Source organism: Hemiscyllium ocellatum, chromosome 36 (assembly GCF_020745735.1).
Source record: "Hemiscyllium ocellatum isolate sHemOce1 chromosome 36, sHemOce1.pat.X.cur, whole genome shotgun sequence".
NCBI lineage: Eukaryota > Metazoa > Chordata > Chondrichthyes > Orectolobiformes > Hemiscylliidae > Hemiscyllium > Hemiscyllium ocellatum.
The window spans coordinates 44440611-44457082 of record NC_083436.1 but is presented as its reverse complement, the minus strand read 5'-3'; the positions used below and the strand labels follow the sequence as shown (position 1 = coordinate 44457082).

General features: G+C 42.3%; 1 protein-coding gene across 2 annotated transcripts in view; it reads left to right on the top strand.

Moving 5' to 3' along the window:
- The first annotated feature begins 918 nt into the window (after positions 1-918).
- Positions 919-16472, top strand: part of rchy1 (ring finger and CHY zinc finger domain containing 1) — a 45172-nt gene continuing 29618 nt past the window's right edge. Inside the window, exons 1-3 of one of the 2 annotated variants that reach the window (XM_060851551.1) lie at positions 922-1052; positions 8275-8394; positions 12529-12644. In XM_060851551.1, coding sequence (XP_060707534.1) covers positions 978-1052; positions 8275-8394; positions 12529-12644 — 311 coding nt within the window. In that variant the 5' untranslated portion in view covers positions 922-977. Of the gene's footprint in view, positions 1053-8274; positions 8395-12528; positions 12645-16472 lie in introns of both variants that reach the window. The other variant, XM_060851553.1, reaches the window with a different exon arrangement.

Genomic DNA, 16472 nt, shown 5'->3' with positions numbered 1-16472 from the left:
GGGTGATCTGACATTCCTCACGTCCACTGTACTGCCCCTTTCCACATAATTCTTAATTCCCTAACTGAACAAGAGTCTAACTCGGATTTCCAGTATCTGTAATATTTTGCTTTGATCCATAGTGGCATAATTCTAAAAATATAACCCTTATCTTTCTCCCTTCCTGGATAAGCCCTAACACATTCAGAATCTTCCCCCAACTCCAATGTATCAGCTCCACCCTCTTCTGTATCCACCTTCACTCCGGCCACCTCTGCGCCTGCGCACATTGTGACCGTCACCCTGCCGGGTCTGCGCCTGCGCACACTGTCAGGATTCCCACAACACCAGTGAGGACAGCAGATTGGGGGGTGGGGGGTGTGCTGGAAAAGCCCTTCATCAGGAATGAAGCACCCTCACTACCTCCCACCCCAGCCTCACTCCCGATGAAGGGTTTTTGCCCGAAAGGTCGGTTTTCCTGCTCGACCTGCTGTGCTTTTCCAGCACCAGGTTATAGTCCAACAGGTTTATTTGCAATAACTCATTCATCAGGTGGTTGTTGCTTAGAAAACTAGTGCCTTCAAATAAACCTGATGGACTATAACCTGGTGTTGTGTGATTTTGGAACTTTGTCCAGCCCAGTCCAACACCAGCTCCTCCATGTCACCATTCTCTCATGGGGTCAGTTTGGCGCTTGCGCAAGTTGTCAGGGAACCGCCTCTCGGCCGGTCTTGCGCCTGCGCACATTGTCAGGATATGCCCGCACTCGGGCCCTCTACGCGCGTGCGCATGTTGTCAGGGAACCGCCTCTCGGCCGGTCTTGCGCCTGCGCACATTGTCAGGCTATGCCCGCACTCGGGCCCTCTACGCGCGTGCGCATATTATCCCCAGGTGTCCGGCGCCGCTCGTCCCGCGCCTGCGCCCTCGCCCTGACGGTGGGGAGGGCGGTACTGCGGCTGCGCGGGTCGTCTCCAGGTGACGGGGCGGGGGGGGGCCTGATGGCGGAGGCCGAGCCTGGGCCTGGAGTCCCACTCCTCACCTGCCCCCATTACTCCCGCTCCTGCCGGCTCAAGGTAAGCGGGATCATAAACCCCCACACTCAGGCGGGAGAGGAGAGGAGAGGAGAGCACGGGGACCTGTATTTATGTAGCGCCTGTTCTGAATTGGTGCACAGGAAGAGCCCACCACCCCCTGCCTTTAACGGCGAGGTTGACTGAGGGATAAGCATCGAGTAGCACTCCCCCACCCCCTCCAGTTGCATTTCAAATTTAAAATCATAAGAAATCGCAGTGGAGGAGGCGATTCTGCTGCTGCTGCTGCCTGACCTGTGTTTATCCACATGGTCACCCTCGAGGCTGAATGTTAAGGTGTTTCACAGGGGAATCCAGAGCCAGGGAACATTGTCCTAGAGTAAGGAGTTTCCCACTGAGGGCAGAAATGAGGATACATTTCTCAAAAAGTCAGAGTTTGTGGAATTTGCTTTGCCATTGAGCAGTGTAGGCTGCATTATTTGATACATCAGAGGTTGAATTCGACTGATTGTTGATTGATAAGGGATTCCAGGTTTATGAGAGACAGGCAGGAAAGTGCCTATCAAAGCCACAAGTAGATCATTTATGATCATATTGAATGATCTGATTAGATTACTTAGTGTGGAAACAGGCCCTTCGGCCCAACAAGTCCACACCGACCCGCCGAAGCACAACCCACCCATACCCCTACATTTACCCCTAACACTACGGACAATTTAGCAAGGCCAATTCACCTGACCCGCACATCTTTGGACTGTGGGAGGAAACCGGAGCAGCCGGAGGAAACCCACGCAGACACGGGGAGAATGTGCAAACTCCACACAGTCAGTCGCCTGAGGTGGGAATTGAACCATGGCGTCTGGTGCTGTGAGGCAGCAGTGCTAACCACTGTGCCACCGTGCCACCCACATATTGCATGATCATTTATGATCATATTGCATGGCAGAGTGGGCTCAACAGGGCTGAATGGCCTACTCATGTTCCTAATTTCTATGTTCATCTTTGAGTTCTATAAGTCGGCTACAAAACACATTGGGATCTCCTGATGTTGTGAAAGGCACTATATAGGAAGATGATGGTACAGTCACTACGCGATTAACACAGAGACTAATGAAATGATCAGGGGAGAAAGTGAGGACAGTAGATGCTGGAGATCAGAGCTGAAAATGTGTTGCTGGAAAAGCGCAGCAGGTCAGGCAGCATCCGAGGAACAGGAGATTCGACGTTTCGGGCATAAGCCCTTCTTCAGGAATGAGGAAAGTGTGCCCAGCAGGCTAAGATAAAAGGTAGGGAGGAGGGACTTGGGGGAGGGGCGATGGAGATGCGATAGGTGGAAGGAGGTCAAGGTGAGGGTGATAGGCCGGAGTGGGGTGGGGTGGAGAGGTCAGGAAGAAGATTGCAGGTTAGGAAGGCGGTGCTGAGTTCGAGGGATTTGACTGAGACAAGGTGGGGGGAGGGGAAATGAGGAAACTGGAGAAATGAGTTCATCCCTGAACTCAGCATCTCCAACGCCCGTCTCCCAAGTCCCTCCTCCCTACCTTTTATCTTAGCCTGCTGGACACACTTTCCTCATTCCTGAAGAAGGGCTTATGCCCAAAACGTCGAATCTCCTGTTCCTTGGATGCTGCCTGACCTGCTGCGCTTTTCCAGCATCAAATGATCAGGGGACCCAAGGTCGAATCCCACGATGTTAGAGTTAAATTCAATAAAAACCTGGAATTAATGATGACCACGAGACTGTTGCTAATTGTCAGGGGGAGAAAAAAACCCATATGATTCACTAATGTTCTACAACAGAGAGAATTTGCTGTCTTGTGTGGTCTGACCTACATGTGACTCCAAACCCACAGCAATGTGGCTGACTCTCAACTGACCTCTGGGCAATTCGGAGATAAACTTTGGTAAGTCCAGTGATGCCCACATCGCAAGAATGAATAAAGAAACGCAAATAATTATTATCTTTTAATAGGGCTAAGTGTTGTAGTGAAATTCCAGAGAGACTGTACAGCCTCCTCCCTCTGCTAGCCAACTGTGCTTCACACCCCACACCTAATCAACTACAGGCCAGAACCTGCTTCCCCTCTCTAGGCAGGAAGGGCCAGTTGGAGACCTGATGTAAATAGTATCTAAGATGCCACATTGTGTTCAATATTTGTCCTAATGAACAGTTATTATTTCGCCATCAGTGAGAAATCCAATATGTTTTATTCTCAACGGTCAGAAGATGGACTCAGGGAAAGGTCTAATTATGTAAGCTATCTGTTGGAACAGGTGTGGTTCACACCTTGAAGTGAGTAATGCAAAGAGAACAGATAATGTCTCACAGACCTTTAAAGAATTATATGATATACAGGCTTTATAATGCACTAATGTTACTCATTATTGGTAATTCGAATGTAGCAACAGGAGGAGGCTTTTCGGCCCATTGAATTTGCCGTATCCTTCAGTTACATCATAGCTGAACATCTACCTCAATGCCGTTTCCCTGTAGTCCCTCCATATTCTTCAATACCATTAATCTGCAGAAAGCTATTGATTTCTGTCTTAAACCTGCTCAGCGATTGAGATCCCACAGTTTCTAGGCTAGAGAATTTCTTTTGAATGGAAAAAGGCCCCATCGTTTCATTTTTAAATGGCCTATCTCAGAATAAGAGATTATGTTCCTTAGTTCTGTGCTATCACATAGGAAAAGCATCCCATGTACATCCAATTTGTCATTCCCTATAAGAATTTTGTAAGTTTCACTGGCATTATGTCTCACTGCTTGCTTCATCAGCATGCTTTTAGTGACTTGTAGATAAGGTCATCCAGATCCCTTTGAACACCATTACTTCCCAACTTCTCACTATTTAAGAATGTTTTGTTTTTCTGTTTTTTCTACCAAATGAATACTTTCACATTAGTTCACATCTGCTCCACCTGCTATGTTCTAGCCTGAATTAGCCCAGCCCCAGCCTCTTGAGGCTTTCCTGCAACCTCCTCACAACCTGTGTTCCCATTTGGTGTTGTCAGCAAATTTGGAGATTTACAATTTGTCGCCAGACACAAATCATTTAGTGTATATCAATAGTGAGCAGTTGTGGCACTAGCACTGACTTTTGCTTTATTCCAAAAGTAACACAGTGCCATCCTGAGGCTCATTAGTTTGTTCCTTTTATTTGCTTTCTGTCTGTTAATGAAGTCATCCATACCAATATATTCTTCCATATCCCATGAGCTCTAATTTTGTTTACTTGCCTCTTGAGTGACACCTTATCAAAAGCCTACTGAAAATATAAATGCTTTACATCAGTTGATTGACCTTTTATATACTCCAAGTAACATCCTGAAAAAAAAACTCCAGTGCTCGTGTCAAACTGGATTTCTATTTCATCGATTCATGTTGACTCTGCCCAATGCTGCCTTTTTACCATCATGTTAGCAAGTCATTGTTAATATATAAAAAGAAAAACATTCAAAAACTCACTGGGATTATGATTGAGCACGATTTAGATTATTGTAGATATTTTTAATCAACCTGTTCAGATATACTATGATACACTTCTGGAACAGGTAGGGCTTGAACCCAGGCCTTCTGATCCAGAGGTAGGAACACTGCCACTGTGCCTCAAGGATCCTTTCAGATTATTATAAGTAGAATCAGAAAATTCTTGATACTACTTTTCCTGCAGATCCCAAACATGAGTGATAATCAATCTCAGTAACTAGACTTGTATAGTTATGTGTGTTCAATATGATTGAAAATATTAACCAGTTATTTTATTTCTAGTTCTGGAGTTTTTTTTAGGAGCTAGGAGTCTGGATTATTCTCAGACTGAGTATAGTAGACTGTCAGGAGGCAGAAACATATCATATGGATTTAGTGCAAGGAAAAACAGTTCAGTGATTCAGACTCTGATTCCAGAAATAATGATGTTGACAGAGACAGAATATGTTAGAAGCTGTAAAATGTTTCTTAAATAACTGTTGAGTAATAGAAAGAGTGTTTGAATCTACAACACAGGATTGAGTAACCGTAGTGTCATAATCTTTAAAGCAGTTTGTTCTTCCTGAACGGGTTTGCCAATATTTGAATACAGTTTCTCAAAGTCTTTTTACATACAAACACATGCATTAGGAACAGATGTAGGACTTTCACTCCCTTGAACCTGCTCTGCCATTTAGTAAGATCATGGGTGATCTGACTGTAACCACAAATCTGCATTATACCCAGCCCTAATGATGTTTCACCACTTGCTTAACAAGAACCTCTTCATCTCATTGATTTCCTTAAATAAATTCAAAGACTGTGCTTCTGCGTTTTTAAGTTTCCCAAGCCATGATGGGCGATTTCACATTTTCCAACATTATACTCTTTGTTATATCTTTGTCCACTCACCTAACCCATATATTTATCTTTCTGTAGTTTCATGTCCTCTTCACAACTTACTCCCTAACCAATTTAGTTTGTGGTTGTCAGCAAAGTTAGCAAACAAACCCTCAGTCTGTTCATCTAAATCATTTATGTAAATTGTACACAGTTGAGGCCCCAGCACTGATCCCACTTGTTACGTCTTGCCAACTTGAAAAAGCCCATTTATGTCTATTAGCTTTCTGTTAGTCAGCCAATCTCCTATTCATTCCAATATACTACTCCCCAAATAGGAACTTTATTTTCTGCAATAATATTTGATATGGTACTGCCTTCACATGCCTTCTGGAAATCTAAGTATAGTGTATCAACTGATGTGGACATGAATAAGGTCAGAAGTCATGTAACATCAGGTTATAGTCCACAGGTTTATTTGAAATCACAAGTTCGCGGAGTGCTGCTCCTTTGCCAGGTGGAGTAAGCTGACATAGGAGCAGTGCTCTGAAAGCTTACAACTATAACCTGGTGATGTGTGACTTCTGAGCTAGTGCATCCACTGATTTCCCCTTTATCCATGCCATATTATACCTCATTAAAGAACTTCAAAATGTTGGTCAAATTATATTGACTCTGCCTGATTATCTTGAACTTAACGAAGTGCCCTGTCATAACTTCTTTAATAATAACTTCTCACATTTTCCTTATGACAGGTGTTAAGCTCACTGGCCTATTCTAAATGATTATTTTGATTGTTTCAAGTGGCTGTAGTTCTGCCTGTGCCTTTTTATGTTATACATAATCTTACATTGCGCACAATTTGACCTCCTATTACTACACTCTTTGTGCTCTGTATCACCATTTTATTTATTTTTTCTCCTATTGGTTCTTATTCCTCATCGCCTCACTGACGTATATTGATAGCCAGTCCGGCAACACCTTATTTTCAAAACCCTCCAGAATCTCACTTGTCCTGAAATCCCTTCACCTCTGTAGCCCTCTGAGATCACTGTATTTTTCTTACACATCCTGATTTTGTTTTGTCCCGGTATTGGTAGATGTGTGTTTTACTTGTATATTTCTTTCAGGTCGGCTACCATATTCACTGCTGACAACACAATCTGGTTTATACTGGGGACTAAATGTGGAGTGGGTGACTACTTTGCGAAACACATCTGTTCTAACCATTGGAATATCCCTGATCTTCCAGTTGCTTGCCATTTCACAAAACCAGTTTGCTCTGATGCTGGCATTCCCATCATTGGCCTGCTACTGTGTTCAAATGAAGCTTATCACAAGCTGGTAGATTACCACCTCATTTTATACTTGGGCACTGTACAGCCAGTAGCACTCATTGAGTTCCATGCTTCAGACTCCATCTTTCATTTTGCTTGCCTCCCCCACCTGTGTCTCCTTGTACCTTGTTGACTTTGTCATTTAGGAGGGCAGGTATTGCTACTGCTTTGAAGGCCATGACTTTGGTACTGGGTTTGAACTCCTGGTCTTCAGGCATTATCTTCCTCAGAAAACTGAACCCTATACTATCACACTGAAGATCATGTTGAATTTCATTATCAATGCCTGCTGTTGTTGACATTTGGCTCCTAAGTTAAGAAAAGTGATCCACATTGTCCAAGGCCACCTTTTGGATTTTGGTAACTGGAGTCACTTCAGTGTGGTGGAGCCAATTTGGTAAAGGACCTTTGTCTCCGTAATGTTTAATGTAAAGCCTATTTTCTTAATTGTCTTGGTGGCACATTAGGCAGTTTCAGAATTAACCACTAGTTGGGTTCTGCAATAGATCTGTGAACTTTCTCTAGTTAGCTTGACTTTTCTGTATCATCCTTCAGATTTATTTTAACCATTTTAATTTTTAATTTTACTGTGTTCTATTCCTCTGGTGTTAATGTACTTTCCTGCAAATGAGATTAATTAAATCTTGACACTGGCTAGCTTTAATTTTTAATAAAAACTGCTGAGAGGGCAATGGTTAATTGCTTCATCACAAAAGAGATTTGCTTTACCATATTCAACAAATTATGGATATCAAAGGCTGATTAGCTGATAACTATATATTATAAACTCTTGTGAATTGCAAAGTGACAAAGGAATATTAAAAAGCTGCACACTTCACTCATCTCCAAAAACTACAGCACCTTCAAATTATTTGTCCAATCAATCTGTTCTCTGAGGTGGATGTGAAAGATCCCTAAGCTCTGTTTCAAAGACGTGCAGGCGACTTCTCCCTACTGTTCTATCCAATAGTTATTACTAACCACAAAAAACAGGCTATCTTGTCATTGTTACATTGCTGATTGTCAGAACTTGGTGTATTTCCAACATTATTACTGTGTCAAATTCAAAAGTAGTGTGACTACAGAAATACAAGTTGCTGTTTCAGTCAAACAAAGCCACCTGGAGCTTATTTTCTGACCCTGTTCAAGAATGTAGAAATCATTGTAGATTAGATTACTTACAGTGTGGAAACAGGCCCTTCAGCCCAACAAGTCCACACCGACCCGCCGAAGCGCAACCCACCCATACCCCTACATTTACCCCTTTACCTAACACTACGGGCAATTTAGCATGGCCAATTCACCTGGCCCGCACATCTTTGGACTGTGGGAGGAAACCGGAGCACCCGGAGGAAACCCACGCAGACACAGGGAGAATGTGCAAACTCCACACAGTCAGTCACCTGAGGTGGGAATTGAACCCAGGTCTCTGGCGTTGTGAGGCAGCAGTGCTAACCACTGTGCCGCCCATAAATTTTGTACATTCCAGTTTTAAAGAAATATACATGTTTGTTTTGAATTCAAACATGATCCTGTCCTTTGTGAGAAATCTATCAATATGTGTATACAATAAAGAAAGCTGATGTGAAGAGCTGAGAAGGACATTGTTTTAACCTTTCAGGCACCATGCTGCGGGAAGTTGTACATTTGCCGACTATGTCACGATGACATAGAGAATCATCAGATGGATCGCTTCAAAGTTACACAGGTTCAGTGTGCAAAGTGTGAGACAGTTCAGCAGGTTGGTCAATACGGTAAAATCTGTTTCAGAGCATCAGTGTACCAGTTAAGCTGTGCAAAGTGTGGCAGGTGAAGTGTGTGTGTGTGTGTGTGTGTGTGTAACGTAACCATCACATCATGGAATCAACTGTCCAGCAATGCTTTCACATTTCACCACAATTCTCCAACAACTTGTATTAAGCAACAGCATGAATAACATTACGTGGAAACTAGGAGTTGGCCATTTGATTCTTTGAGTCTGCTCCACCATTTGATATGCAAATTCTCTCTCAATGATATATTCCACTTTCTCCCCATATCCTTGAAGCCTTTAACGTCTATAACATAGTAATTAGGAGGAAGGATGGATCATATAGCAATTTGAGCCTGCATTCCTCTTCAAAAAGATCATGTCTAACTCCACTGCCCTGCTTAATCTCCATATCCCTTCACCCCTTCAGTGTCCAAAATTAATATACAAACTATCCAGAGGAATTCTGAAAAACACAGATATAGGGAAGACACCATTTTGGATAGTTAGCTGAAAGCTTGGGTGAAAAAGATTGAATCTTAAGTCTGATTTTGAAAAATAGGAATATTTAACTTAGGCACCTTAAGAATGTGTGGTCAGAGCTGGCTGTGTGAGAGAGAGATGAACCCACAGCAGAACTGAGGACAGCTGGAGGCTAACTGGTGGAGGTTTCAATGATTGAATGAGTGAAGTCATGGCATAAATGAAGAGTAGGAGGACGTTAGGATAACAGGCAAGACTCCTCCTCATATCTCTGTGTGTAAGCTGTTTAGTTTGTTCCATATAAAATAAACCATAAAGTGCTGGCGAAACTCAGTAGATCTGGCTCATCTGTGGAAAGAGTAAAAGTTAGCATTTTGAGTCCAGAATCAGTTGTCTTCATGCTCCTTCTATGATTCCAACACAGTTAAATATGTACACATCATAAAAGGATCACTTTTTGGTTCCAGTCTGTTGTCCCTTGCATATTAAATTCTGGACTGATGTGTGCTCATTCAACTTAGAGGTAATATTGCTGGAAAGGAGCTGGTGCAAATTCATGATGAATTGGGCTTAGTGTGGGACAGATGCATACAGTGAAACTTGAAAGGGTTCAGAAAAGATTTACAAGAATGTTGCTGGGGTTGGAGGGTTTGAGCTATTAGGAGAGGCTGAATAAGCTGGGGCTGTTTTCCCTGGAGCATCAGAGGCTGAGGGGTGACCTTACAGAGGTTTATTAAATCATGAGGGGCATAGAGATGTCCAGCACAGAAACAGACCTACTATTCCAACTTGTCCATGCCGACCAAATATCCTAACCTAATCTAGTCCCGTTTGCCAGCACCTGGCCCATATCCCTCTAAACCCTTCCTATTCATATACTCTTCCAGATACCTTTTAAATGCTGCAATTGTACCAAACTCCACCTCTTCTGGCAGCTCATTCCATACACACACTACCCTCTGCGTGAAAAAGTTGCCAGTTTGGTCCATTTTAAATCTTTCCCCTCTCACCCTAAACCTATGCCCTCTAGTTCTGGGCTCCCCGACGCCAGGGAAAAGACTTTGTCTATTTATCCTATCCATGCCCCTCATGATTTAATAAACCTCTGTAAAGTCACCCCTCAGCCTCTGACGCTCCAGGGAAAACAGCCCCAGCTTATTCAGCCTCTCCTAATAGCTCAAACCCTCCAACTCCGGCAACATCTTTGTAAATCTTTTCTGAACCCTTTCAAGTTTCACAAGGTCTTTCCGATGGCAGGGAGACCAGCATTGCATGCAGTATTCTAAAAGTGGCCTAACCAATGTCCTGTACAGCCACAACATGACCTCCCAACTCCTATACTCAATACTCTGACCAATAAAGGAAAGCATACCAAACGCCGCCTTCACTATCCTATCTACCTGCAACTTTACTTTCAAGGAGCTATGAACCTGCACTCCAAGGTCTCTTTGATCAGCAGCACTCCCCAGGACTTTACCATTAAGTGTATAAGTTCTGCTAAGATTTGCTTTCCCAAAATGCAGCACCTCACATTTATCTAAATTAAACTCCATCTGCCATTCCTCAGCCCATTGATCCATCCGATCAAGATCCTGTTGTAATCTGAGGTAACCTCCTTTGCTGTCCACTACACCTCCAATTTTGGTGACATCTGCAAATAATGATAGAATGGAATATATGGAACATGGGAAGTTTGAGAACTGTTAAATAATTCTATCTGCAGAAACTTTATGGGTGTTTGAAAACTTAAATATTGATATTCAGGATCACAAGCACAAAACATCTGTCGTCTCTCTGCCTTTAAGTCACTCATTCTGACTCTGTTTTTGGATGCCAGTGTTGAATCAGGAACTGTTTGTTCAAGTTTAGTAGTCAGCATGCAACATTTGAATGTTGGTACAGCTACAAATAGTTATCATTTGAGCATAATTCAGTGGAATAAACTAATAATGAGCGTGAATGTTAAGCTTAGGTCTGGTTGTAATTGTTACATCCCATGGGATTAATTTCATCTTTTGCTTTTAGATGTTCTACAAAATCCAGCAATGCAAGTATAGTTAGAATAAAAAAAGGTTTTTCCAAATTCTCATTAATTTTGCATTTCCTCTTGATTTCCTGAAGGCATTTGTTAAGTCGATGAATTTAGGAATATGCAAAATAAGCACTTTATTATTTTATGTATAGTCCAAACCTTGGATTTGCATTTTAGGTTGTACACATAGGGCATCCCCCATATTGTAACTGTTAGGCTAGCTTAACAACCACAAATTAAGATTTAGAATTTTTAAAGAATTGCTTGTGTGTTGTCAGCACAAAAGGCCCTTCTGCCCATCGAGTCTGCACCAGTCAACAGCAGCAAACTAACAATTCTAATCCCATTTTCTAGTACTTGACCCATAGCCTCGTATGCCTTGGAATCACAAATGCATATCTAAATGCTTCTTAAATGTTTTGAGGGTTTCTGCATCTCCCACCCTTACAATGAGTTACAGATTCTCACCATCTTCTGGGTGAAAACATTTTTCCTCACATCCTATCTAAACCTCAAGTCCCTTAAATCTATGCCTCCTGATCACCAATCTCACCACTGAGGGGAAAAGTTTCTTCCTGACTACCCCATATATGTCCCACATAATGTTGGACATTTCAATCATGTCCCCCCTCAGTCTCCTGTGCACCAAGGAATCCAACCTCAGTGTATCGCCCCTCTCTTCAGAACTAACTGTGCTTTTTTTGTTCATTCATGACATCTTTTTGCATTTATATAAATGATTTGGATGTGAGCATAAAAGGTATTATTAGTAAGCTTGCAGATGTCACCAAAATTGGAGGTGTAGTGGACAGCGAAGAAGAATACCATTTAAAAGGCATCTGGATGGGTATATGAATAGGAAGGGTTTGCAGGGATATGGGCTGGGTGCTGGCAGGTGGGGCTTGTTTGGGAAGGGATATCTGGTCGGTGTGACAAGTTGGACCAATGGATCTGTTTCCGTGCTGTACATCTCTATGACGCTGTGTATATGTCGCTGGCAAGGACATTGTTATCAATCCTTAATTGCTTTTCAGCAGGTGATGGTGAGCTGCTTTTTTGAGTAGCTGCAGTGATTGTGCTCTATGTACATCCACAATACTGTTGAGGGATTCCCAGGAATTTGCCTGGCTACAGTGAAGGAAGATGGCATGTGGTTTTCAGAGATAGGATCGCAAGCTAAAATGTTGGTGTCAGGAGCTCTGAGGTAACAGTGGTCACTGAGGAGGTCTGTCCTCTTTGCCCCCACCCCCAGCTGTTCTTCTCCCTGCCCCTTCTGCCTTCATAATTCTCAATGAGGGATTCTAACAATTCACAAGTCTTAAAATGTGGTAATGTTGAGAAAAGTTTGGGAAACACTGTTCGAGGTGGTAGAGGTCGCTGGTTTGTTGTGGATGAAAAACGTTTGTGTGTATTTGTTTGATATGAATTGATTATCATCTACAACATTTATTTAAACCATATACTTCAGATCTTGAGACTGAAATTTTCTTTTTCTGTTATCATCGGTTTTATCAATTTGTGCAATAATATTGTTTGATCATTTACTTATGGGTTAATGTTTTGAATGTGCAATTTTGACGCTTGCTTTATTCTGTTATTTTTCCTGGTAGGTGAAAAAGACTTGTGAAAACTGTAAAACTGTGTTCGGAGAATACTACTGTGACACCTGTCATCTCTTTGATGTAGACAAGAAGCAGTACCATTGCCCACCGTGTGGAATTTGTAGGTGAGCTTTAACAGAGCTGACTGTAGTATGTAATTTTAGCACCTTTTGTATTAAATAAACTGTGCTTATTTATAATGAGCATGGGTGGTGCAATGCTTTCGTTACTTTGCTAGTAATCTGGAGGTTACCGTTAGAACTGTGGAAATGTGATTTCAATTCCCTGCAGCTGTGGAATTTAAAATCGATGAATAAAATCTAGAATTAAAAAACTATTGGCAGTGACTGTAAACGTGAAACTACTGCATCATTGTCAAATACCATCTGCTAATGTCATTTAGGGAAGGACTTATCTGGTGTGGCCTACATGTGGCTCCACTGCCTCCTAACTATGCTTTGAATTGGCCTGGAAAGTCACTCGAGTATATCAAAAACTGCTTGGAAATACCATAATCCAGGCAGCTGTTCCTGAAAGGTGCTGACCATCATTTTCTCAAGGGCAATTAAGGTGAAGTAATTAATGTTTGTTGTGACTGGTTACAGTAAAGAATGATTTTAAGTTGAATATTTAATAATGTAACCAATTAATCCAAAAGCAACTTAGGATTGCGGTGAGAATGTGGCAATTTTTGCCCCATTAATGTATTATAATCCTAGCCAATGGACAAGTCAGATACCAAAATAAGGCCTAAGTTGAACAGCCATCATTTTTGTTTTGATATTTGTTTACAATTGTACTCAGTCACATTGATTTCATAAGAGGCCAATGTGTTTATAATGTGGAGGTGCTGGTGTTGGACTGGGTTGAGCAAAGATAAAAATCACAACACCAGGTTGCAGTCGAACAGATTTATCTGGAAGTACTAGCTTTTGGAGCACTGCTTCAATAGGTAGAATTGTTCAATAGGTCTCCGAAAGCTAGTACTTCCAAATAAATTTGTTGGACTATAACCTGGTATGGTGTGATTTTTAACAATGTATTTATAAGGGAGGCTGTAAATATATAGCATCATGTGAAAACTGTATGAAAAGCTCTTATTTCAAGTATCAGAATTAAAAGTTCAAACTCAACAGCGATGTTACAGATGCTCAAATCTCAATGAAGGGCCACTCTCGCTCCATTTCCAAACAGCCTGTTCAGTTGGCACAACCATAATCAGTTTCTGTTTGTCAAATTTATGCATTCACACAATGCTTTTTTAAAAATTTAATATCTCTTCCCGAACTTCTTAAACCAACTGCCATCGCAACTCATCTACTTCTAAGGTAGATTCCTTAAATGTGTCTTCCACAACCTTCTGACTCTGGAGTTTTTCTCTTGCTCACTTTTAAGTTCGTCAGGGCTTCTTTTCAGCACAAGCTGTTTGGAAACTGCCAAGCTAACAGGATCTCTGCTGCTACTGATCTGTTCTTTCTGACTGCCAACTGCCCGACTGCTTCTGGATGTTTCTGTCTTCGTGTCACTGGAGGATTTTTTTTGTAATGCATTGAACAATTCACCTCCTGTTTAATCATCTCCCTAACATGCATAAAGCAAACTTCAGACACTCTGGCACTACTCTCAGAACAAATCTAAGATGACACTACAACTGTCTTCCCCCTTCCAAACACACACAATACAGAAATACAAATAGAACATAGAAATAGAACAATACAGCACAGAACAGGCCCTTTGGCCCACAATGTTGTGCCGAACATCTATCCTAGATTAAGCACCCGTCCATGTACCTATCCAATTGCCGCTTAAAGGTCGCCAATGATTCTGACTCCACCACTCCCATGGGCAGCGCATTCCATGCCCCCACCACTGTCTGGGTAAAGAACCTACCCCTGACATCTCCCCTATACCTTCCACTCTTCACCTTAAATTTATGTCCCCTTGTAACACTCTGTTGTACCCATGGAAAAAGTTTCTGACTGTCTACTCTATCTATTCCCCTGATCATCTTATAAACCTCTATCAAGTCAGCCCTCAACCTTCGCTGTTCCAACGAGCAAAGGCCGAGAACTCTCAACCTATCCTCGTACGACCTATTCTCCATTCCAGGCAACATCCTGGTAAATCTTCTCTGCACCCTCTCCAAAGCTTCCACATCTTTCCTAAAGTGAGGCGACCAGAACTGCACACAGTACTCCAAATGTGGCCTAACCAAAGTCCTGTACAGCTGCAACATCACTTCACGACTCTTGAATTCAATCCCTCTGCTAATGAACGCTAATACACTATAGGCCTTCTTACAAGCTCTATCCACCTGAATGGCAACTTTCAAAGATCTATGTACATAGACCCCAAGATCCCTCTGTTCCTCCACTTGACTAAGAACCCTACCATTAACCCTGTATTCCGCATTCTTATTTGTTCTTCCAAAATGGACAACCTCACACTTGGCAGGGTTGAACTCCATCTGCCACTCCTCAGCCCAGCTCTGCATCATATCTAAGTCCCTTTGCAGCCGACAACAGCCCTCCTCACTATCCACAACTCCACCAATCTTCGTATCATCTGCAAATTTACTGACCCACCCTTCGACTCCCTCATCCAAGTCATTAATAAAAATTACAAACAGCAGAGGACCCAGAACTGATCCCTGCGGAACTCCACTTGTAACTGGGCTCCAGGCTGAATATTTACCATCTACCACCACTCTCTGACTTCGACCGGTTAGCCAGTTTTCTATCCAATTGGCCAAATTTCCCTCTATCCCATGCCTCCTGACTTTTCGCATAAGCCTACCATGGGGAACATTATCAAATGCCTTACTAAAATTCATGTACACTACATCCACTGCTCTACCCTCCTCCACATGCTTGGTCACCTCCTCAAAGAATTCAATAAGACTTGTAAGGCAAGACCTACCCTTCACAAATCCGTGTTGGCTGTCCCTAATCAAGCAGTGTCTTTCCAGATACTCATAAATCCTATCCCTCAGTACCCTTTCCATTACTTTGCCTACCACAGAAGTAAGACTAACTGGCCTGTAATTCCTGGGGTTATCCCTATTCCCTTTTTTGAACAGGGGCACAACATTCGCCAGTCCCCTGGTATCACCCCCGATCCCAAGTTAGATCCCAAGGTTCCAAATCAAAATAATACTGCACAATGAATCTTCATCACAAATCAGACTGATTGGTACAAGCCTGATAAAGACATGAGGTAGAAAGAAATAGGATGACCTGCCATTGGGGAAGGATGAAAATGAATAGGAGGAAGTTTAAGCAGACTGTGAAAACCACCAGGGATTAGATCAGCTGAACAGGCTGTTTCTGTGCTGAACATGCAATGTAAATTACAACCTGGAAACAACCTCTTTGACCCATACACTCTGTGTTTATCCTCCACTTGCTTTTAAGTGTTTATTCCGGTTGAGCTTTAATAAGTATTTTTGAGATTATAGTATTTTCTGCAAACATTGTAGTTAGTCTGTTTTGGATCGCAAAGAAGTATCCAGGTAATGTAGCAAATTCCAAATTTAGGAAACTGAAGATTGTCAGTTCTTTGTGGCCAACTGAAGTGGTCAGGCTGGGCACGAAGGTTGTTGATTGCACCACAGATATCAGCTGTTGACAGAAAGAAATTCTTGTGCCTGTGGTACTGTGATAGTGTCCCTACCACTGAGCCAGGAGGTCCAGCTTCAAGTCCCACCTGCTCCAGAAGTAAGTAATGACATCGCTGAACAAGTTGATTAGAAAATATCTATGTAGAAAAAGAGCATTGCTAAATAAGTTAAATGTTAAGTCCCCATTTAATGAACTCTTCTAGATGTTCAACTTATAACAATAAATCTTCACTTTAGGCTGACGCAAAACACTGGGTTGCTAGAAATGGTAGAAAGTCTTGCAACACAGAAATTAGTCCATTGTATTTGTGCCAGCCCACTGAATAACTGATGA